Raw genomic sequence first — 26,460 nt, forward strand, 5'->3', positions numbered from 1 at the left:
CCCCGGGATCAAACCCAGGTCTCCCACATTGCAGGTGGCTTCATTACCATCTGAGCCACTATGGAAGCCCCCAAATACTGGAGTATGTAGCCTATCCCTTCTCCAGGGGATCTTCCCAACCCAGGAATCAAACCAGGGTCTCCTGCACTGCAGACAGATTCTTTACCAGCTGATCTACCCAGGGAAGCCCTACTATGAATATTCTTGTACATGTTTTTCTTTCTTCTTCTTCTTTTTTTTTAAGGTGTTTGAACTTTTTGTTTTATATTGAGGTATAGCCAATTAACAATGTTGTGATAGTGTCAGGTGAACAGTGAAAGGACTCTGTCATACATATTCAGGTATCCATTCTCCCCCAAACTCCCCTCCCATCCAGATTGCTGCATAACACTGAGCAGAGTTCCATGTGCTCTACAGTAGGTCCTTGCTGATTATCCATCCCTAACTCCCTAACTATCCCTTCCCACCATCCTTCCCTCTGGCAACCATAAGCTTGTTCTTAAAGTCTGTGTGTCTGTTTCTTGTCTTGTAAGTTCATTTGTATCATTTCTATTTAGATTCCACATATAAGAGATGTCATACAACATTTCTTCTTATTTTGACGAACATTGATATACAGTTTTTCTTGGACATAAAACCTGGAGCAAAATTTTGGGCCACAGAGTTGGTGTAGTCTCAATATTATAAGACTCTGACACATAATTTTCAAAGTAGATTGTTATTTCAAAGTAGATTGAAGAGAGGTGAAGGATAGGAAAGTTGTAACCTGCTATCATCATGTGCTGACCATTTCTGTATCCTTATTTTCTATTTATGCATGTTAAGTTGCTTAAGTCATATCTGACTTTGTGCGACGCTATGGACTGTAACCTGCCAGGCTCCTCTCTGTCCATGGGATTCTCCAGGCAAGAATACTGGAGTGGGTTGCCATGCTCTCCTCCAGGGGATTTTCCCCATTTTGCACTTATACTACATTCAAATTAAAATTTGAACAGAGAAAAGTAGAAGATTCAGTTTTTCTTTTCTTTCTTTCTTTTTTTTTTTTTTTTTTGCTGTTAAGAAATGACTTCAGGTTTGCATTTCTGGAATCAATTCTGTGTTCCTAATTAAGCTTAAGTACTTTCAAATTACTCAATTATTTTTCTGTTCCATATATATGATCTTACATTTCTAACTGCATATTTTTAGTGAAGTCATCTTATCTCACGTTTTAGGAATTAGGAATTTTTGTGTATTTTGCCTGAATGAAATTTTGAAGAAAATTACTAATTTGTAGTGGAATAGGCAAGGGCTTTCAAGTCAGGCATGAACAGATTCTAATGTTGCCTCTATCATTTGATAGCTGTATGATCTTTAGTCACAAGATTGTTTTCTATAAAATTATACTACTTGGGATTGCTTTGAAAACTCAGTGAAATCTTAAACACTTATGTAGTGTTTGCTCTATGGTCATCACTGATTCTAAGTGCTTTGTTATGACACAATTTGCTCTCTATTAACAATTCTATGTACTAGCTCTATCATCATCTCTTTTTTTAGAGATGAAGAAACTCAGACTGAAGATTTAAGCAACTGCCCAATATGCCTGGGATGACAAGCGGCAGAGCCAGAATGTAAACACAGTTTGGCTCTGGAGTCCATGCTCATACCACTGTTCTCCTCCACATATATGACATCTAATTTTGTTCTTGACACCCATTAAGTATTTGGATGTCAATAAATACTTATTATCCTTCTGCTTAGCATAACCCACCATGATTTAAAACATATTCAGAGTATAATTTCACAATAAGTAAGTTGGCTGTTCTGTAACCATACCATCAAATTAGTTGAAAAAATAAGAGATATATTTCCAACTAATATGATGTAAAATGAAATGTTTCCAATTCTTCCTGAATATAAATTTGTCTAATCACTGCGGTATCTTCTGAGTCCTAATTCCTCATATTTGGAGAAATTATTACCACACCATGACTTTCTTACCCATTTAGAATAGGTAGTGTGCTGATGTCTCCTGACATTCATGTGTCAAAAGATTTTGATGAGGTATGAATTGCAAGCTGTGGAAATGTCATATTCAAGGGAGTTTATTTGTGAATGACTGTGCTGAGAGCACATGGTGTGAAGTTTGAAAGGGAGAAAAATAAATGTTCATTATTTTTAATGTTTTGGTTTCCTAAAGACAGAGGTTGGACGATGTCAGCTATTAGGTGCTCCCCCTTTCATTTCATTCACCAAACCAACAAGGAAGAGATTCTCTTGGAGACAAAGGTCTCAGTTCTCAGTTAGGTCACTCACAACTGAAGAGAGAGAGAGGATATCAAGGCTGGGACACAGCTGAGGGGACTGGTCTGAGACGCAGCCGGTGGAAGGTGCCAAATGGAAAGAACACATGGTTAAATTATATTCCACATTTTATGACCAAAATTATTTGCTACAGTGTTATTCACTGCCTAAGGAATTTTCATGGTTTGGGAGAGCTATCTTTCAAAAATGTCAAGTCTTTTCTGAAACAGGATGTAAAATAAAACACATAGAAAATGTTACTTTGTTCTTTTTCCTGCAAGTAAAATGCTGCAATTTGCAAGTGAATAAGTATTTTGGGTTTTTGGTAAGTTAATGCTAAGTTAATGGTAACTTACCATTAATGGTTAATGGTAAGTTATTATTAAACTTAAAACTATTAAAAATTATGCTAAGGAATTCAGATGACTGAATTAATGGAGACAAATTTAATACAGTTTTCCCAATGCTAACCTTATAGCTTTGTATCAATATAGAGGACTGATTATTTTGGAACTGTGTGCAAATCTTTACGAGTTCAGTACTTATGCAGGATTTATATATACCTAGGCCCTAAAAGAAGCAACTACAAATAAACAGGCAAAATCATATTCAAATCATATAAAATTTTGATATCAATATCAAAGAAATTTTGCCAGTGTGAATTTATGTTAAAGGGCATAAATTCAAATTTTTATTTGAATATTTGAAGTATTTATACTCCACATTCTTAGACAAATCACATATACTCATACACACTCACACAAATTAAGTACCCAAATACATACATAAAAGTACAGATACCTTCCAAGATTTTCTCTATCTTGTAAGAACTGTGTGATTTTTCCTTTCTTTGCCAGGTGGTATTTTTGAATATGTGGAATCTGGCCCAATGGGAGCTGAGGAACTTGCATTCAGATTTGCTGTGAACACAATCAACAGAAACAGAACCTTGTTGCCCAACACCACCCTAACCTATGACACCCAGAAGATAAACCTCTATGACAGTTTTGAAGCATCCAAGAAAGGTAATTGATAGATATTTAATAGTGTGTTTTCTGAAATTCAAATTTTTAGCTACTCTTAAGAGATTTCTTAATCTACAAAGTAATTAATAAGTCACTAGAAATATTTTCATTCAAATATTTCTTTTTGAGCTGCACTTACATTTTTTTTTCAGGAAGGGTAAAGTGATATGATTACCTGCTGAAAGAATTTGCTTATAACATGAAATGTAGTTACATCTGAGTTAGTGAAGTTGTTTTCTTTTCCCCCATTAATCCTTTTGTTTTACTACTAAACTATTCCTATTTTAAGAACCTACTAAAATAAAAAAAAATACCATCAGTTGATTTTACCAAGGTTTACAATCCAGTTTTACATTTTTATTTGCATTATGGGTTACTTCTACTTTACTACTGTGGTCTTAATTTACTGAGTGTCTTGAAAATTCTATGGTTCCAAGTGACTTAAAAATGTCAGCCCAATTTTAAAACTTAATTGGAAAAATTGGATCAATCTTTCATTTATGTTGCCTAGTTTTTAGCCACTTGATATTTCTTTTTGTAACTGAGAATAAATGGCTAATGATATAAAAATTGGATTACATGAAGAAATAATAAAAATACCTTATGAATATTATTTGTTATTTTATAAAGCTGTATTTTCAATATGAGTAGAAATGTAATTTCTGAGATATGAGTTTAATACATATATTAAAGAAAGTAATAGAGAAACTACTGTCAAGACATTATTTTAACCAAACAACAGTTTAGATATAAATATGTTTTGAGAGATGTTTTCATTGGCTCACTTTGTCTAAGTAGGTGATCTTTTCTTTTGCATAGTTAGCATTCATGAAATTAAATTCCATAAGGTAGATTTTCTCAAAGGAGTGGACTTAGAAAGTGTTTGTTCTAAATTCTTATTTTTAAGACAGTACTTGCTATTCTGTAATGCTAATATTGTTTTATTAGCTACCTTACATTGATAGAAATGTACATAATTACTTATAATTCTAACTCAGTACAGAGTTCTTCTAAATTCATTAATATTAATGGAAGTTGATAAGATATAATATTTCTTAAGATGAAAGTATTCTTCTTTTCCCCCAGCTAACTAGTGTTTATCAAAGCCTATGTTCTGCCTGCCCTTTGAATTCATATCTTTATGAATAAAAATAAGTTTCCACATTTCAGAACCATGTCAGGGTGATGAAAGGTTTTGAAGGCTGAAAAAGGGGGTAAAGGTTATTGTGAAATAAGACATGTGTCATCATAATTGCAAAATAAGTCATTAGCTGCAAGACAAGAGCATTTGATTAGTGACATCGTTCATGATTATTTCCATTAGGAAGAAGAAGCTCTGTCTCAAATGAAATGATTTAGACCAAAGAATATGGAATATGAGTACAGTATAAATAAAATATTAATAGATTTCCTAATGGTAACTTCAAAGTAGCAACATAAAAAAAAGTAGACTAGAATGTTCTGATAACAAACATCTTACTACCTTGGGAATATCTTAGCAAAACTATGAGGTGGTAAACTCATTTGGTTTTTAGAATATTAAAAAATATTTACAAATTTTTCACTCATTAAAAATCCATTGGGAATCTAATTCCTGAAGTGACTTTTGCCTGAAGCTGAAAAAGCTCAAATAAGTGTATGAATAACTTTCTTTGTGAGATACTGAAATGGTGGATGTCATGGTTAGGATCTTGTCTTGGGAAGCATTTGCTTGTAGACCTATGACTGCTTGGGTGGCACAGCAATATGTAAAGAGATAATATGAAGTGAAAGTCGCTCAGTCGTGTCTGGAATTCTCATCCCAAAATACTGAAGTGGGAAGCCCATTCCCTTCTCCAGGGGATCTTCCCAACACATTGCAGGCAGATGCCTTATCATCTCAGCCACCAGGGAAGCCCAAGAATACTGGAGTGGGTAGCCAATCCCTTTTTCAGCAGATCTGCCCAACCCAGGAATTGAACCGGGGTCTCCTGCATTGCAGGTGGATTCTTTACCAGCTGAGCTACCAGAGTAGCCCACTAATAAAAAGGAGAGATCTAATATAGTTTTGAATGTTATGAGACCTCAATAATATATGTGATACTGATATGATTTATTATAAAATACCAATTCATTTGAACATTGTTAAACTTTTTAAAATTTATTTTTCCAAGAATGTAAGTTCAATGTTTAAATTTTCACTGATCAATGATCTTATATTTTTAATAGATAATACTGTTTTGCTCAATAAACTCTGATGCATTAGAATTTGAATTATTATTTGAATCGTATATTGCTTTTAAATGACTCCTCTGATACCCCAAAATTCTATTTTTTCTTTGAAACACACTTCAGAAGCTCTGTATAAGCTAATATAATGTTTTTAACTTTTCTTGATTTGTGACTTGTCAAAAATCTAGAGAAGGAAGATCTTTTATTTTCAATGTATGTGAATTAAAATTTATGTGAGTGAAAAACTTGAGGCTCCAAACTTTCTACTGATTCAGAATTCTGATTATTACTTTAAAAGTAAGAATCTATATGTGTTCAAAAACTATATATTTATATTGAATTGAATTTTTGAAAAAAGATTAAACAAATGTGTTTTTTTCCTAAAATTTATTTATTAAATATCTCTGTGCTTAAGAATCCATCCATCAAATTGCATTTTATGTGGCAAAATCTCTGAAGGAAAAATCAGTAAATTTTGCACAGTAGAATGACAAACTATTTTGAAAGAATTAAGACTGAAAATCTAATTGATCCCTAAATCCCAGTAACAATAGTCATCTGTTAAATATTTTAGTCATCCTTATATATTTTCAGGGATAGACAGACTGTTGCTTCTTGGAACAGACTTCCATATTTGAACATTTCTTCTCTTAAGTTGTATCAGAATTCATGAGACACTTCTATACATTTGCCCTAATTCCTCCTTTTCCAGTCAAAAGAAACACATTTTAGCCTCTTTCACAGATCAGATTCTTCATGTATTTAAAGATGAGTTTCATGTTTCCAGTAATTATTGACTTTCTAGACCCAGACTTACCAGTTGCTTTAATATACCTTACACAATTTAAAGTCCTGTCACAGTTTTGCTATTTCTGTCTAAATACCTTCTAATTTGTTTATGTGTCTCTTAATTACTATAATTATTATTTATGTGAATAAAATTTTCTACACATAAATATAAACTTAAAACTAATTTAGTACATCATAAAAGTCTTACAGTATCCAAAAGCCAAATAAATATGATTAGATATTTCTGTATTTAATTAAATACTTTGATGTTCTTCCTACTCAATGAGATTAATCCCTATGGACTCACCCTCTGTGACTCATGTCAGGTTTTGTATGGGCATTTGTATGCACAGCTTGACCTATATCATCAGATATTGCAGATACTAAACTATGTGCCCATCCATAGCTTTTTAGATGGGCCATGAAAAATAGATGGATTCTGATTCAGAATTTGAAATTGTAGAGGATGACCAGAGAATTTGGGAAGAAACATTATTCCCCTGATTTGAAGTATTTCCCTGAAGTATCCCCTGGATATGAAGTATTTTTGCAAAATGAATATCCACCCCTTAAATTCGAAAATATTCTCTCTCTTTCTCCTTCCCCCTCTCCTCCCTTGACATTATTTGTGGAGTTATTATATTTGAACATTAGGCTGTAGGTATCTAGGTGAATTTCCCTTCTAACAAACTGAGAATATTTGGAGTTAGGCAAAATGTAAAATCAGCTAGATGTAGATGTTATATTAAGGGCAAACAAATCGTCCTTCAGGATGATGCCTTTGGGACAATGATAATGTGGTACTGTTGGCACACTGGCATCTCCTCTCATTACTGACAGACTTCTGTCTCCTCTGCAGCCTGTGATCAGCTGTCTCTTGGGGTGGCTGCCATCTTCGGGCCTTCACACAGCTCTTCGGCAAATGCAGTTCAGTCTATCTGCAATGCTCTGGGGGTTCCCCACATCCAGACCCGCTGGAAGCACCAGGTGTCAGACAACAAAGATTCCTTCTATGTCAGCCTCTACCCAGACTTCTCCTCACTCAGCCGTGCCATTTTGGACTTGGTGCAGTTCTTCAAGTGGAAAACTGTCACAGTTGTCTATGATGACAGCACTGGTAAGAAAAAATCAGTAGCCTTTGGGGCTATGCTTTAAATATAGACAATTTTCTGAAACGCATTTGAGATTCTTTTTGTGTTATTGTTTTTTGTTTTAAAATTAAGGGATAGAAAAACATTTGTAATCAAACACTAATTTCATATATCCAAATAAAGAACAACTAAATCATACATTTTTTTTTCCTGTGTATGTGTAAAATAAGCACTTTTGTTGTGGAAATGATCAGTTACTGTGAACTATAGTGTTGGATGAAGGATAGAGATAGTATGAAATATCACATTGCACCATTTATTCAAACATTTTTTTTCTACCAGTTTCAGTGTATTTTGCCAAAGTAGAGCCTTATAATGAGCTGTCACTGAAGCTTATCAAGAAATCTAGAGAAATAAAGAAATTCAGAATTTTGCCTTAACATTTTCTGTAATTATTTATGTGCAAAGAATGTGTATGAAAAATAATAACCTTTCTATCTGTATAGCATGTTAAAATACCCATTGAAATTCTTAGAGTTTTGGGAACTGTTTATATGCATACATAAGGGCTTACTACATGGTATTTATTTTTGTGTCTTTAAATGAATATTTGCTGGCTAGAGGTTGGCTGTGCTTTCCTGTTGTAATGCATATTATTTTTATATGAATGGCTATCTTGAAGTGTCAAATAAAAATAAGTCTCAGAAATACAAAGAAAGTAAAAAGTAAAATAAAGTAATAATTTCCTTGTAAGTTATATTGGTGAAGAAACTGCATACTATTTTATTACCTAGTGATAAGATATTTCACATTAAGATGTTTATCACTGGTCTACAGGGAGTTACAGGGTTGGAGAAACAATGTAAATAATTTGAAGTTTTTTAAAAAATGGGATAAGAAAGAGTAAGTCTAAATATACATTAATAGTGTAATTTTGTGAGCTTTTCCCAGGTGGCACAGTGGTAAAGAATCTGCCGATCAGTGCAGGAGACAGCAGGAGACACAAGAGACAAGAGGTGTGGTGTGATCCCTGCGTCAGGAAGATTCCGTGGAGTAGGAAATGGAAACCCATTCTAATATTCTTGCCTGGAAAATTCCGTAGACAGAGGATCCTGGCAGCTACAGTCCACTGGGTCACAAAGAGTCAGACACAACAGTGCACATGTGCACACACACACACAAGTGTAATTTTGCACTTTTTAGTTAAAAAAGTAAATTTTTTATTTAAAACTTAACTTTAGAAAGAATACTTAAATTCCTAAAATAACCTAAGTACCTTTGATGTGTTTTTTAGCATAAAAGAGTTACTAAATCTATTGCATTGTTTTATTCTAAATCATTATTTTCTGTCATTGATTAAGTTATATATGTCAAATTATGAATGGCACGTTCTATGTGAATGGTTTTTCTGAGCATGTATAACATGATGTTCCAGGGCTAGCTCAGTTGCAAATTGGTCCACTTATGTTTACATGTGTGCTAAGTCACTTCAGTCGTGTCCAACTCTGTGCAGCCCTATCGACTGTAGCTTGCCAAGCTTCTCCATCCATGGGATTCGCCAGGCAAAACTAGGCAGGCTCTTTACCACTAGTGCCACCTGGAAAGCTCCGCTTATGTTTATGAATGGTCATATATAGAAATATACAAAATATGAATATAAATTCATTGTGAATCTATTGTTGATTTACTTCTCCTTTTCTTCCTGTTATAATGCAGGTGAATTCTGACTAAATATTATATATCCTCATATGTACATGCACATACACATGGTCCATACACACATATATAATACATACATATGTATGTTAGATGTGATATTTTATACTTATTTATTATCTTAAAGCCCCTCATAGTAGAAAGAGAGTTGGCAAATGTCTGAAATGTTTATGATATACCACCTTTCCTTACTATTCTGTGTGTATGCATATGGGTTTGACATTTTTATTTCATATATGTGGTTCTTGAGTGATTGAAAAAAGGGATAATAAGATTTGTAATCAAGGTCACATCATAGTCTGAAAAAGCAGTGTTTCATATATAATTGATCCTTTGGTTGAGTGTTATTCTAAATATTTACTTCATTGAGACAAATTTAAACAGATATATATATATATATATATATGTATATATAGTCAGTTAATTAGATATATAGACTTTTAATGGAAACTTGACCTGGAGATTAAACTTATTAAAAAATTTAGTTACTATTTAAAAGAAACTATACCACAGCTTACACTTCAAGTTGATATCAATACTTACATATTCCAAAAGTCTTTGATTATTTCAATATGAATGCTAAGAGTCATTACAGGATTATTCATAGAATAGGTATCCTTAAAAATCATCTGAGGGGAGAAAAAGCATGTTAATGCTTCATTTTATGCAATATTTAATCCAACAAATTTTGATTAAACATCTGCTACATGCCAGGGACAGTACCAGGTGTGAGTATATGCCAGTAAAAGAAACAAACTCCTGGCCCTTCTTGAGTTTCTAGTTTCTAATTAAGGACATGAAATTATTCATGCTTTTAGTATTATTTGTAGTGAAATAATTGCCTCTATAGCCTCTGTATTATGTGTGCTCTTCCCTTTAATTTAACAGACTTTTGAGAACTTTGCTATTCTTGATTTTTTGTTTTTTTAGAGGCTAGAGTTGAATCAAAGATACATAGAAGATTCTCTTTGAACTGTGTTAATAAATATATAGAAGTAGGCTTTTTTTGTTTGTTTTGGTATGTTTAAAAGTCTTAAGGTGGAATTTTAACAATAGAACTCAACAGAGAAAATCTGTAAACTTCCCAAGTGAACAAGATGACTATTTGATCATGTGGGAGAAAATCTGATGACAGCTAGGACTGTGAACTGAAATGGGAGAACATCCACCTTATACCCAATGAGATAAACATTATAAACTTCATTATGGACTTATATATCTGCTGTTCGTTGCAGCATGAAGTGTGCATTTTGTTTATGTTTCTTTTTTCCCTTTCCAGATTTATTATGTGTGCTCTTCCTCCCATTTATATTCATTTCTATTTTGTTGTGTTGTCCAGTTTGATACATGATAATTATACTTTCATCCAGTCTTTGTTCCCACCCCCAAAACAGATGGGATGATAGATGAAATATAGTGCTGGAGTAGGAGAAATTCTTAGAACGATGTTAACAGGAGCTGTTTATTTTTTATGATAATTAGCATTTGTTGTTGTCATGGATGAATGCTTTTAAACACCCTGAAAGTCTGTTATAGCTCTGAATGATGTCCAAAATGATGGAAGAGAATTGGCTTCAGAAACAAAGCTGTGTTTCTGTCAGTCATTTTGGAACATATGATTCATTTTAAATATAAACTAAAAATAAGTTGGATGGCTCTCAGCTTGTAAGCAATTCCAAGATAAGTTGTGAATATTTGCTTTAAAATTCCTGTGTTTCATCTTTGTTTATAGATCAGCAGTCTATTAACAAAGAACTCTGAACTGGTAAACAGAAGCCTGGGATTCTAGTCCCAGTTTTGTTACTAAATTACTGGTACAACTTTGGAAAAGAGAAGAAGGAAGTTGAAATGACTACGGAAAACAGCTATGATGCACTAGGCATTGAGGTAGCTGCTATTGTACATAAATTATGACACTTAATCTTCAGAGAAATTCTATAAAAACAGCACAATTCTAGGGATATAGGTTATCAGCTCACTATCCTTGCTTCCTCTGGTAGTTGGCTCTTCTGCCCACCAGTAGCCCAAGGTAGAAACCTGAGCATCTGCCTTGATTCCAACCTTTCTTCATCAAGCTCTAATAGTTATTTAATTCTATACCTCTGAGAACTCTTAAATCTGTTCATTTCTTTAATGCTTTCTAACTAATTCTTAAGTCAAAACATTTCATCTGGATTATTACTAACAGCCTCCTAACTGATGTTCCTGCTAATCCAGTAAAAAGTAATTTTTAAAAATGCAATTCTGACCCATTATCCTATTAATAGTTTCTCTTGGTCTAAGGATAAAGTCAAAGATTTTTTGAAAGTCTTACAAGACCTGATGTGATCTAGTTCCTGTACCTCTCCAACATTTGAGTGTAAACTTGAGTCTAAACCCTTCACTTATGTCTTTTAAATTGAGCCATTAAATTTCTTTTGGTTTTTGAAAAATACTGTCCTGTCCGCCTGTTTCTCTCATTCTGACTCCTGCTCCTCCTTCCCAGTAAACACTCACATACATGCACTTGTGTATTTGCACCCACACATTCATTTGTACCATTTGACTTAGATGTCACAAAGAAAGGCTGTCCTGACCCCAGCTCCCAAGCAGGAATAGATGTCCCTCAATACATTCCCATAGCATTGTGGTTCTCCTGTGACCCTCCCCCATGAGAACATCATTACATTACAGATGACTGTTCTTGGCTGAATTTTCCACTAGATCAAATACAAATCTGAATAGCTTGGACTCTAAGGCTGCCCACCATTCTATCACTAGCACCTAGGTATTACCTGGCTAATAGAAATACTTGAATCAATACTTAAGGAATGAATGCATGAAAAGGTATTATCATATCCATTGTTTAGACAAAGAAGCTCCAATGGATTAAGTCATCTGTCCAAGGTCGACTTAGTTTGACAGCTTTTTAATACTTTGCCATCGAATAAGTAGATTCAACAATAATTTTCAGATATATAGACATGATTTCCCCTATCATTTCAAAAATTTTGTAAGTAATCTGGAGTGAGTTGTGCTTATATGTTAACAGCAGTTAAAATATATTTACTTGTTTACTTATTTGAACAATCATTATCAAGCATCTTCTGTATACCAGGTACAGATGCTGTGTTCAGCATGAGAGACAGGATTATAGGTAAAACTTTGTCTCTATGTGCTCAGAGTTGACTGAGGGGGAGACAGAGCATGTGAGCAGGATACTATTATAGTGTAACAAGTGCAGATAGAGACAAGAAAATAATATTGTGACATTTTAGGAGATGAATATAGACATAAAAGAATTTAGGGGAGTGGAAGGTTTTAAAGCTGCCTTTAAAGGTTTTAAAGGCAGAGGAGAATTTTGGAGAAGGTGAGATAATCTTGAAATTATCATAAAGCACAAGAAGAAATGCGTCAACTAGAGAAGGGCTTAAGGGCATAATGTGTAAATGTGAGAATGCCTGGGAAGCTGGTTTGTCGGGGAATTGCAGGCACTTCATTACATGGATCATCAGGAAAAGGAAGATGAGGAAGAATGAGGGAGAACGTATACAAGGCCAATGTAGGAGAAATCAAAAAGAGCTTTTTCCTAGCTACTGTGCTTTGGAGTTTGCATGTTATAGCAGTATCAGTCATGTCTGCCTGATGTGAACCTGCTTTTCAAACCACATTGAGTGTCTCAGGGATAGACAGACAGTCAGTACCTTTCAGAGGCAATCAAAAAGGACACAGACAGAGGGATATCCATAGACTGGACTTTGAATTGAAATCCGGGTTCTGTTGTGTAATTTTCAGCAAGTTACTTGACTTTAAAGACACGAGTTGACAACATTTGTAAATTGAAGATGATGCATAATACATCAAGGGATTGTTGTCATGACTAGTGAGATATGCAAAGTGCTTTATAGCTCCCATGTAGCCTAGCAGGAGCTTAAAAATGTCAACAGTAGAAATGCCTTGAGGGCTTCCTTTATGGCTCAGGGTTGAAAATCTGCCTTCCAGTGCAGGGGACACGGATTCGATCCCTGGTCGGGGAATGAAAATCCCACTCATGCCGCAGGGCAACAACAGAAGTCCGCGAGGTAACCAAAGACCCGGGCAGCCACGAAAAAAAAAAAAAAATGCCATGGCCTGTGTTCTGTTTATTCCTAACTATAAGAAAAAGAAATTATCGTCAATCCTACATTTTAAAGTATGAGGATATTTAGATGTAGAAAGTTGAGATGAATTTGCCCGAGGTTTCACAGCAAGTAAATGGTGCTGTGCTATGCTTACTTGCTCAGTCGTGTCCTACTCTGCAACCCCATGGACTGTAGCCCGCTGGTCTCCTTTGCCCATGGGGATTCTCCAGGCAAGAATACTGGAGTGGGTTGCCATGCCCTCCTCCAGGGGATCTTCCCAACCCAGGGATCGAACCCAGGTTTGAACCCACATTGCAGGCAGATTCTTTAAAGACTGAGCCACCAAGGAAGCCCAAGTAAATGGTAGATCTGGATTTTCGACCCAATGCTATCAAGTGCAGAACTCACTTTATTAAATATTGTGACATAATGATAGTTATTATGTTTTTATTTGGTTCATTTTGTTGTCACTATTTTAAGAACAGGAATGACATAGTCAGAACTTCTTTTGGTAGTTTCTCTGATTACAGTGTGGAGAATGCATTAGCGCTATTCAGATAATATGGGGAATAGGATAAGACCAGAAGCAAGAGAATTTCTGAATTAGTCAAGTTGAAAAAAAGATAAGTCTCAATTAAAGAGTTTTTGATGGAAGGATATTGAAATAGAATTCTGGGAAGATTTAGGAGATACAAATTGTAGGACTTAGTATGTAAGTAAACAGAGAAGGAATGGAGAGAGAGACAATAAGAATGACCACTCCATTTCTGGTCTGGACTACTAATCAATGGCACATTTACCTAAAAGAGGAAAACAAGAAAAAAAAAATGTGGGAAAAGGTATAATAAGTCTGACTTTTAACACATTAAACTTGAAGCACCTTTGAATCATACAGATATATTGGAGACAGAAATCCATCTTGAAAAATAGAAGTTTAGTATGGGCATATAATGCTCCCATTGGCATTCCTCTGCTCTCCATTTGGACTTCTTTGTGATAGGAGGAAATGAAGACAATTGACAAAAAACAGTTATGGTACAAGAAAGTTCAGAGTTATGCTACTGAGTAGGCAGTCATGAAGACGCATATAGACCTGAAAATAATTTAAGAGAATGTAATTTTTTTTAATTAATGAGGAAAATCAGTAAATTTTTTAGATGTAAACATTAACAAACTTAACTTTGATTAATTTCATGATATGAGTATAGGAAAAAAGGTCAGGACCTTTATCCTAAGCAAAAGCAGAAATGATTTCTTTACTAAATTTATTGACCTGAATGAACTTTATTTATAGACTATGTTCTAGATACTCCTGTGTATGATTAGAGTTAGTTTAAGAAAAATGTGAAGTCAATTAATGGTGCTTCCCAGGTGGTGCAGTGGGTGGAAATCCACCTGTAATGCAGGAGAGGCAGGAGACAGCAGTTCAATACCTGGGTCAGGAATATCCCCTGGAGAAGGACATGGCAATCCACTCCAGTATTCTTGCCTGGAGAACAAAGAGTTGGACATGACTGAAATGACTCAGCATGCATGCACGAAGTCAATTAACAGTAAAAATTATTTTATTTTGGAGGGTATCTTTGTTTAAATAGAATAAATAAAATTAAATAATTCAATAGATGCTAATGTGAAGAATATGTTATTATAAGTTACTAACTTTTGAATAATATAACAATTCCAGGGAAGCCTGTTATAAAACATATAACCAAATAAATTTAATTTTATTTCAGATCAGATCAGATCAGTCACTCAGTCATGTCTGACTCTTTGTGACCCCATGAATTGCAGCATGCCAGGCCTCCCTGTCTATCACCAACTCCCGGAGTTCACTGAGACTCACATCCATCGAGTCAGTGATGCCATCCAGCCATCTCATCCTCTGTCGTCCCCTTCTCCTCTTGCCCCCAGTCCCTCCCAGCATCAGAGTCTTTTCCAATGAGTCAACTCTTCGCATGAGGCAGCCAAAGTACTGGAGTTTCAAGGACTGGGATAATTTGAATCTAAGATCATTGATTATATGTTATATGTTCTAAGTGCAGAGCATTCAAGTTCTTTAGTTCTAAGTGGAAATACAATTAGCAATTATGAGTTAAACCTAATTATTTGGATATAGGTGATTACATAGCATGGCATATTACTGCTTCCATCAAGTTGGTTCTGCATGAACATAAGTTCTTTATTCCTATTTAAGCAAGCCTCAAATTTGTTTGGAATATTATTATTAAACTTTGGTTACACGATAGTATTTTTAAACATGTTCATTGAACTAATTCTTTCTCTGAGTTTTAAAATCTTTAAAGTACTGCCAACTCTAAAAGACACATATTCGATTTCTAGTCCATAACAATCATACAAGCCATGTAAATACATATGTATGTCTGCAGTGTCTACAATGATCAGTAATATTTGCCCGTATTAGAAAATAAACAAAAAAATAACATAAAGTGAGAATAATTTCCTGGTGATAGCCAAACACTGCCAGTTTTCTATATTTGAATCTGGAACATATTGGCATGAGCATCTTGGTAGTTACTTTTCTCCTAGCCTTTTTCTGGTCTTATCTGTCTCCCTCTCTATGCTGTGTAGGAGAAAGATAGCACTTAAATTATCTTTCTGATGTATTTGACAATTTTGACTGTTCCTTTCTTTAGTGGAAGAGTAAAATTCTCCTAGTTTGGCCTCTGTGCCATCATTCTCTCCTTGTTATCTCCTTCTTTTCAGCCATTTATTCCCATTCTCATACTCTTGAACTCTTTTTTTCTTTCTCTGATCCTTAAAAGCTCATGTCATTCAAGGTTTTATTCCCAGGCTTCCTGTTTTGTACTTGTTTACCTCACTCTCCCTGAAGCCTTCCATCTGACTCATGTCTTTCTTTGCCTGTATGCTATAGACTCACCACTGGACACCTCTGATAGCTTCTGGCAAGTGCCCTACTCATAGATCCAGTCACCCATTGGTCATCTTTATGTGGATATCTCACCCAGCATAACAAAAACAAACATATTGCCTTTATTCCCAAACTTGCTTTTTCTCCTGGGTTTCTGTCTTCATCTAGCTAGATTCCTAGTGGTCGTTCTAGATTCTTGTTTGTCCTCTCAAACCTCATTTCTAACTGATCACTTAATACCTTTCATTTTTATCTCACATTTTTCAAATTTACCTCTTCCTCCATCCCAACCAGCTGTCTTAGTTAATATCCTTATTCTAAATTAGTGGACTTCCCTGGTGGCTCAGATGGTAAAGCGTCTGCCTACAGTGCAGGAGACCTGGGTTTGATCCCTGGGTCAGGAAGATCCTCTGGAGAAGGAAATGGCAACCCACTCCAGTACTCTTGCCTGGAAAATCCCATGGACAGAGGAGCATAATAGGCTACAGTCCATGGGGTTGCAAAGAGTCAGACACGACTGAGCGACTTCACTTCACTTCACTTATTCTAAATCACCTAGACTATGTTCTGTCCTCTATTTAAATTCATATCTGTGATGCAGACAAAATGGTCTTTTTAAAAAAGACAGTGTGGTGCTGTCACGCCCAGGCATAAAGCTGTTTGGTGGTTCCTCATTTCTGGGAAAAATGAGTTCTAGATCCACAGCATGGCATGCATGACTTTCTTTGTTGGCACTCTCATGCCTCTGATTTTCTTTCCCTGGTCTTTCCTTTCTCAATACTTATGCTGCAGCTCTCCCTGAATAATTGTAGTTCACCCTTAACAGTCATCCTCTGTTCTGTCAAATCTCTTTGCTGCGCACAAATTGTTCTCTCGGCTTGTTATGCACTTCTCTTTCAGGGATCTATTCACCACCTCCAGGTGTACCTTAAAATATTCTTACAAAGTAAGTTTATGAAGTAATCATCCCTAACTTTTCCTGACATGAGTTCATAATTCTATTCTTTGTGCATATGATGCAAGAGTTTAGTTGATAATATAGTTCATCATCAGTTTTGGAGTACAATTATCAACATGTTCACATGACCCATGTAGCAAAGGTGACATTTTCCTTAGCCTAAGAGCTCTAAATATTTTATGTTTAATTTATCATTTGTTTGCTTCTTCATTTTTTAAAAGTAATTTATTTCTCTATTTAGTTCACAAGTAATTATCAAACATTTACTGTGTGTCATTATTGTTCTAGGTACTGGAGATACAAGAGTGAACAAAACAGACAAAACTTCTTTGCCTTGTGGAGTTTGCATTCTAGTGTAGAGTGATAATAACAAAATATGTCTGTATATAGGATCAAATGTGATGTGATATGGAGAGAAATAAAGCAATGGAGGCATGTAGGGAGTATTGCAATGTTAAGCTGCATTGTCAGAAGAGATCATATTTAGAAAGTGAAATTTGAACTTGGGCTTGAATAAGCTGAGGAAATATGTCATGGGAGTGTCTGAAGAAAGAGTGTTTCAGGTAAAAAGCATGAAGGTAAAAAAATAACCAAGGGAGAAGAGATAAAGAATTTTAAGTAAAGCAGGGTTTTTTTTGTGTGTGTTTGTTTTTTTAATTTTAGTTTAGAGAAGGATGTTTTCAGAAACTGAAAACTGAAGGAGATTTTTATGACATCTGTCATTTTTTAATGTGTGTATATCTGTTTATGTATATATGTACATATATGGCTACATATGTATATGTTCCATTATGACATGTTCCATATGTCTTGGCAATGGTAAGTTATTTATTTAAAGATAACTCATTGTAGAGACTTTCCCACATACAAGCTTATTTGTATATGAGTTAGTTAGTAGTGGTTATGGCCCAGAGCTGTGTTGTGGTCTCATTTGCTCAGTCGTGTCTGACTCTTTGAGACTCCATGGACTGTAGCCTGGAAGTCTCCTCTGTCCATGGGATTCTCCAGGCAAGAATACTGGAGTGGGTTGCCATTTCCTTCTCCAGGAGATCTTCCTAACCCAGGGATCGAACCCACATCTTGCATCTCCTGCGTTGGCAGGCAGATTCTTTACCACTGAGTCACCAGGGAAGCCCATGGTCCATAGCACTGACCCTTAAAATAGTGATAGGACTCATTTATAATTGTAATAAGACTTCAGGGAAAGAAGAAAAAAAAGTTTGACATATTCAGTTCTGCAAGATGTAATACATCATTTATCAGATACTTGATTTAAAATAAATTGGTTCTGTATCAGAAATACTTTTTAAAAATTGAGATCCTGAATGGGTTAAAACAATGATATTCATTGTACATCAGGTGAACACAACTGCCTTCTGAAACAGTTTTTTGTTTCCTATTCAACATTCTGTAAATGTTTATCTTGTTTTAAATATAAGGTATATAAACTATATTTGGGGGCAAAGTTCTCTAGAATCAAACATTTTGAAAAGCAAAAAAGAGTTCACACCCAGTTCTAGACAGGCTAATTGGGCATCATTATTTTAGAATTATTCCAATTTGGAGGTGGCACAGTGTCCACTCTGTTTGTATTTCAATGATTCAAAACGAACCTTGAGAAATGAATTTTTTGCATAAATGCATTAAAAATGTACTAAATCTATCCTATCATACATAGAGCTTTGGTTAGTGGAAGCTAATGATGATGCAAAACTAATATACACCTTTCCTTGCCTTCATATAATAACCAAAGGTATTACTTTACTCATCACAAATTCTTGCATTTCTGTAAACTCAGTCATCTTCCTTTTGATAAAAGAAAATTTATTGTATAACAGATATTAAAATACAGTCCACAGCTCTGATTCTTAAATTTAATTGATATCAAGTAATGGGATTTCCAGGGCTACTGTTAATACTAGAGATTTCTAGGCTAACTGCTATTACTCAGTAACTCTAGGGTTGTATTCAAGGACTTGCAATTGGAATAGGACACATAACTAATTGTGATAGGCATTACTAATGTTTATCAGTATGTGGCTAATTCTACTTATAGACAGACAGAGATTGAAGTCTCACACCTAATCCTTGGATTTAGGTGTAACCACATGGATTGTTTTAGGCGATGGAATGTAGGCAGGAGTGTTCCTCATTTCTGGGTGGAAGCGTTTAATTGCCTGTACTGTTTGAAGTATCTCAAAATACTGAGCTAAAATATCAAAGAGACCTGCCTTGGGAAATTATTTAGATCTATAGCAGACCTTGCTTTTATGTGACATAAAATCTTGTTCTGTTAAATTGCTGTGGTTTGGGAGATAGTTTTTCCTATACCATAACCTAGTCTAGTCATTCTCAAACTTTAGTGTGTATTAAAATCATTAGGGAAATGTGCTAAAACACTGCTTGCTGGCTTTACTCCCAGCTTTTGACTTAGTAGGTGTGGGATGTGGCCTGAGAGTTTTTTCCTAATAAGTACCCAAGTAATCATGATGGGATCAGCATGAGAAACATTGATCCATCTAATCTTTAATATTATGCAAATTATCATATTTTGAAAAATAATTGATAGTAAGTCAAATTTGTCAGTATAATAAAGTCATATTTTATAGATAAAAGCAAATTTTAAAATTTCAAATAAAACTAGAATGATTTGTAGTGATTTAATATTGACAAACATTATTAATCACTTATTAAAAATATATATTCATTGTCTGAACTTCCACATTGAGTAGCTTTAATTCTGCTAAATATGTTTGTCCTTGGAGTATTTTAAACAGCTTTGTATTAGTTGTAATATGGAGGAAGAATATTGTAACATAAATATGATAAAAATTTTCAAGTGTAAATAATTATGATTTCAAATAATCAAGCACTGATAGATAAAATATTTTATAATATCTATTTCAACAAGTTTAGAAATAGTTTTACTTTTTAATTTAATTTTTAAAAGATTTTATATAAACTGATATTTGTAGGACTGATGAGTATGATTTGTCAATTAAGCATTTTTTAAAAATCTGTTCCATTTTCACAATGAACTTTTTATGCTTTTATCCAATTGAAATAACTGTGTTGGCATTAAAAAAAGAAACTTAAGTCAGCCCTTGAAAGCTTAATACTAACTTGTTAATTACTCTATACACAATGAGAAATGCTGCTCCTAAGTCGCTTCAGTCGTGTCTGACTCTGTGAGACCCCATAGACGGCAGCCTACCAGGCTCCCCTGTCCCTGGGATTCTCCAGGCAAGAGTACTGGAGTGGGTTGCCATTGCTTTCTCCAACACAATGAGAAATGAAAGTTATAATTCCCTTTTCTAAAGTGTGGATGAAGGTCAAGGAGCTCTTATTGGCATATTGAGAGACCGAAGGAACTGATGCAGTTTTTTTCTTATAAATACCATCAGATGTCATTGGAAACTCAGCCAAGGAACTAGATCAATGTTTAAGCATAATCTTTAAAATTTGTTTTTTATCTGTTTTTAAAGGAAACATCACCTATTATATATTAAGAAGTAACCTGATGCTCAATAGAAAAAAACAAACAATTCAATTAAAATGATGAGAGGGCCGGAACAGGAGACAAATAAGTAGCCAAGAGTTACATGAAAAGATGCTCAACATCACTAACCATCAGGGAAATTAAAATAAAAATCACAGTGAGATATCACCTCACATCTGTTGACAATAAATAATAAGTGTTGGTGAGGATCTGGAGAAGAGAGATGCTTGTGCACTATTGATGGAAACATAAATTGGCACAGCTGCTATAAGAAACAGTACAGTGGTTTTTCAAAAAACTCGAAATAAAAATACTGTATAATACAGCAATCCTACTTCTGGGTATCTACCCCCCAAAATGAAACCATTATCTCAAAGAAATATCTGCTGTTCATTTCAACATTATTCACAGTAGCCAAGAAATGAAAACAACCTAAGTGTTTGTCTAAGGATAAATGGATAAAAAGATGTATGAAAGTGAAAGTGAAGTCGCTCAGTCGTGTCCGACTGTTTGCGACCCCATGGACTGTAGCCTACCAGGCTCCTCAGTCCATGGGATTTTCCAGGCAAGAATACTGGAGTGGGTTGCCATTTCCTTCTCCAGGGGATCTTCTCGACCCAGGGATTGAACCCAGGTCTCCTGCATTGTAGGCAGACACTTTACTGTCTGAACTACATGCATGTATGAATAATATACACATGGATACTACTCAACCCTGAGAGAGAGGAAAATGCTGACATTTCCAACAATATGGATAGACCCTGAGGCCCCTATAATAAGTAAAATAAGTCAAAGAAAGACGGATATTATATGATCTCATTTACATATGGAATCTAAAGAAGCCAAAGTCAGACAAACATAGAGTGATAATTACCAGGGGTTGAGGGATAGGGAAAATGGGGAGATATTGGCGTAAGTGTACAAACTTCCAGATATAAGAAAAATATGTTCTGGAGATCTAATGTATAGTATCATGACTAATCTTCACAATGGTGTATTATATTTTTGAAAGTTGTTAAAAGAGTTAGACCTTAAATGTTTTCACCACCACCCCCCTATAAAAGAAGAAATGGTAAATTTGAGAGGTAATGGAGGTATTAATGACCCTAATATGATCATCGTTTTACAATGTGTACATGTATGAAGTCATCATGTTGTATGGCTTAAACTTATACAAAGTTATATATCAATTATATCTCAATAAAGTTGGGGAGAGAAAGAAGTACATAGCTAAGATATTTATATTTATATGTTGTTCAGTCACTAAGTCATGTCTGACTCTCTGACTTTGAGGACTGCTGCATGCCATGCTTCCCTGTCCTTAACTGTCTCTCAGAGTTTGCTCAAATTCATTCCATCCAACCATTTCATCCTCTATCATCAATGTTTACAAGCATCAGTATCTTTTCCAATGAGTCATCTCTTTCCATCAGGTGGCCAAAGTATTGGAGCTTCCGGTTTATCATTAGTGAATATTCAGGGTTGATTTCCTTTAGGATTGACTGGTTTGATGTCTTTACTGTCCAAGAGACTGTCAAGAATCTTCTTCACAGAATTTGAGAGGGTAAATTCTTTGGCACTCAGCCTTATTAATGGTCCAACTCTCACATCCATACATGACAACTGGAAAAACCATAGCTTTGACTATATGCACCTTTGTTGGCAAAGTTATGTCTTTGCTTTTGAATACACTGTCTAGGTTTGTCGTAGCTTTTCTTCCAAAGTGCAAGTATCTTTTACTTTCATGGATGCAGTCACCATTGGAAGTGATTTTGGAGCCCAAGAAAATGAAGTCTGTCACTGTTTCCACTTATTTCCCATCTATTTGCCATGAAGTGATGGGACTTGGTGCCATGAACTTCAGTTTTTGAATGTTGAGTTTTAAGCCAGCTTTTTCACTCTCCTCTTTCACCCTCATCAAGAGGCTCTTTAGTTCATCTTCACTTTCTGCCATTAGCGTGATATCATCTGCATATCTGAGGTTGTTATTTCTCCCGGCAATCCTGATTCCAACTTCTGCATCACTCAGCCCATCATTTTGCATGTTGTACTCTGCATATAAGTCGAATAAGCAGGGTGACAATATAAAGTCATGACATACTTCTTTCAGAGTTTTGAACCAGTCCATATTTCCATGTATGGTTTTAACAGTTGCTTCTTGACCTATATATGGGTTTCTCATGTGGAAGGTAAGGTGGTCTGGTATTCCCATCTCTTTAAGAATTTTCCACAATTTGTTGTAATCCAGACCAGTCAAAAGCTTTAGCATAGTCAAAGAAACAGAAGTAGGTGTTTTATTGGAACTTCCTTGTTATTTTTCTGTGATCCAGTGAATGTTGGCAATTTGATCCCTGGTTCCTCTGCCTTTTCTAAATCCAGCTTGAACATCTGGAAGTTCTCAGTTCATGTACTGTTGAAGCCTATCTTGGAGGATTTTGAGCATTATTTTGCTAGCATGTGAAATGAACGCAGTTGTATGGCAGTTTGAACATTCTTTGTCATTGCCTTTCTTTGAGATTGGAATGAAAACTGACCTTCTCCAGTCCTATGGACACTGCTGAATTTTCCAAATTTGCTGGCATATTGGGTGGAGCACTCTCACAGTATCATCTTTTAGGATTTGAAATAGCTTAGCTTGTATCCCATTACCTCAGCTAGCTTTGTTTGTAATAATGCTTCCTAAGGCGCACTTGACTTCACACTGCAGGATGTCTGGCTCTAAGTGAGGGAACACACCATCATGGTTATCCAGGTTATTAACTCCTTTTTCATATAGTTCTTCTGAGTATTCTTGCCACTTCTTTATCTTTTCTGCTTCTGTTAAGTCCTTGCCATTTCTGTCCTTGATTGTGCTCATCCTTACAAGAAATGTTCCCTTGGTATCTAATTTTCCTGAAGAGATTGCTAGTCTTTCCCATTCTATTGTTTTCCTCTATTTCCTTGCATTGTTCATTTAAGAAGGCTTTTTTAAAATCTCTCTTTGCTTTTCTCTGGAACTCTGCATTCAGCTGGGTATTTCTTTCCCTTTCTCCTTTGCCTTTTGCTTCTGTTCTTTTTTCAGCTATTTGTAAGGCCTCCTCAAACAACCACTTTGCCTTGCATTTCTTTTGCTTGGGGATGGTTTTTGTCACTGACTCCTTCCTATACAGTGTTATTAACCTATATTCATAGTTCTTCAGGCTTTGTCTTTGTCTACTATATCTAATCCCATGAATCTAAAGAAGCCAAATCTATAAGGCCTTTCACACACTGTCCAGATCTTAGCTTTTACACTTTTGACAAAAAATTCTTTATGTCCTTACCTTATGATAAAGATCAGAGAGTATTTACAGAGGTTGTTGGTAAGAGAGATACACAAAATATTTTTCTTCTCTGCCTGTTAAAGCGATAATTCTTCAAAGTCTGGGTTTTTTTTTTGTTGTTGTTGTTGTTAGAATGGAATAAATCTAAGTTATATTGGACAGATTTTACATATGCATTGACCGAATGTGATATCATTTATATAGTTGTATATATTAATTTTATCTCAATACTGTTTATTGTTGTGTAACTTATTACCACTGGTTTGGAGATTAGGATAGGCTCTACAAGACTTTGTAGAACTAATATTTTTTGCAACTCTGTTGTTTGTTAGTTTAGAGTAGAGACAGACTTGAAACATGTGTGCAATGTTTAGTTATAGTTTTATTAAAACACATATACAAAACCATAATATTGTACTCAAAACTTGTAAATTTTTTAATTGTGATAAAATACACATACTGTTTACCATCTTAACTATTTATAATATTACAGTTCAATAATATTATGTGTATTCACATTGCTGTAAACCAATCTCTAAAACAATTTCATCTTACAAAACTGAAACTCTATACTGATTAAGTCACAATGCCCCATATCCCCTCCGTTTAGTCCCTGGCAGCCAACATTATGTTTTCTGTTTCTAAGAATTTGACTACACTGGATACCACATATAAGTAGAATCATACACTTTTTATAGTTTTGTGAGTGGTGTATTTCACTTAGTATAGTATCTTTGAGGTTTACTCATGTTGTAGTATGTGTCAGAATGCCTTTCCTGTTTTAAGGCTGAGTAGTATTCCATATTCCATCATTTGTGGTTTCTATATTTTGTTTATTCATTCTTCTGTCAATGGATACTGTAGTTACTTCTTTCATTTGGTTATTGTGAATAATAACATGTTCTATGAACATGAGTGTATAAATATCTCTTCAAGACCCCTTCTTTTGGTTATATATACAGAAGTTGAATTAACAGATTATATGGTTAGAGACTGAATAACAAAAGGTGATTAGTCTGTGTTTAATTTTTTGAGGAAACACCGTACTGTTTTCCATAGAGAATACACCATTTTACATTCCTTCCAACAGTGAATGCAGGTTTCACTTTCTCTACATCCTTACCAACACATTATTTTCTGTTTTTGTTTTTGATAGTAGTCATCCTGCTGGGTATGAGCTAATATTTTATTGCTATCTCATTGTGGTTTTGATGTACATTCCCCTAGTGAAAAAGTTGGCTTAAAGCTCAACATTCAGAAAACTAATATCATGGCATCCTGTCCCATCACTTCATGGCAAATGGATGGGGAAACAGTGGAAACAGTGGCTGACTTTATTTTGGGGGGCTCCAAAATCACTGCAGATGGTAACTGCAGCCATGAAATTAAAAGATGCTTGCTCTTTGGAAGAAAAGTTATGACAAACCTAGAGAGTGTATTAAAAAGCAGAGATATTACTTTACCAACAAAGGTCTGTCTAGTCAAAACTGTGGTTTTTCCAGTAGTCACGTATGGATGTGAGAGTTGGACTATAAAGAAAGCTGAGCACCAAAGAATTGATGCTTTTGAACTGTGGTGTTGGAAAAGACTCTTGAGATTCCCTTGGACTGCAAGGAGATTCAATCAGTCCATCCTAAAGGAAATCAGTCCTAAATATTCATTGGAAGGACTGATGCTGAAGCTGAAACTCGAATACTTTGGCCATCTGATGTGAAGAACTAACTCATTTGAAAAGACCCTGATGCTGGCAAAGATTGAAGGCAGGAGGAGAAGGGGACAACAGAGGATGAAATGGTTGGATAGCATCACCAACTCAATGGACACGAGTTTGAATAAACTCCTGGAGTTGGTGTTGGTCAGGGAGGCCGTGCATGTTGCAGTCCATGGGGTCACAAAGAGTTGAACACAAATGAGTGACTAAACTTAACTGAATGGTTAATCATGTTGTACATTTTTTTTCATATTCTTGTTTGCTTTTTGTATATTTTATTTGGAAAAATGTCTATTTAAGTTTGTTGCCCAATTTTGTATCAGATAGTTTGAAATTTTGTTATTGAGCTATAGGAGTTCTTTATATATTCTGGAGATTGCCCCCCTTATTGGATACATGATTTATAAATATTTTCTCTCAACTCATGGGTTGACTTTTCACTCTGTTTATTGTATTCTTTGATACACAGAAGTTTTTTATTTTGTAGTTTTATTTATTTTTGCTTTTGTTTTATGTGCCTTTTGTATCACATACCAGAAATCATTGCCAAATCTCCAAATGTTATGAGCTTTTTACCCTATGTTTTTATAATTTTGCATCTTAAATTTAGATCTTTCTCCATTTTGAGTTAGTTTTTGTCTGCTGTGTAAGGTGAGGATCCATACAGTTTTCTTCTTTTGCATGTGGATATCCAATTTTCTTAACACTAATTGTTTAGAAGAATCCTTTCCCTACTGAATGGTGTTGGAATCCTTGTTGAAAATCATTTGACTATATATGTGAGGATTTATTTCTAGCCTTTCTATTCTATTTCGTTTGTCTGTCTTTGTGCTACTACCATATTGTTTTGATTTATGTAGCTTTATAATACCTTTTGAAATT

General features: G+C 34.9%; 1 protein-coding gene across 10 annotated transcripts in view; it reads left to right on the top strand.

The window, feature by feature from the left end:
- Nucleotides 1-26,460, top strand: part of GRIK2 (glutamate ionotropic receptor kainate type subunit 2) — a 742,533-nt gene that overhangs the window by 284,563 nt on the left and 431,510 nt on the right. For all 10 annotated transcript variants that reach the window (XM_025294639.2, XM_025294642.2, XM_025294643.2 and 7 more), the window contains 2 exons: nucleotides 3,144-3,311; nucleotides 7,171-7,428. In XM_025294639.2, the coding sequence (XP_025150424.1) occupies nucleotides 3,144-3,311; nucleotides 7,171-7,428 (426 nt within the window). The remainder of the gene's footprint in view (nucleotides 1-3,143; nucleotides 3,312-7,170; nucleotides 7,429-26,460) is intronic.

This window comes from Bubalus bubalis, chromosome 10 (assembly GCF_019923935.1).
Source record: "Bubalus bubalis isolate 160015118507 breed Murrah chromosome 10, NDDB_SH_1, whole genome shotgun sequence".
NCBI lineage: Eukaryota > Metazoa > Chordata > Mammalia > Artiodactyla > Bovidae > Bubalus > Bubalus bubalis.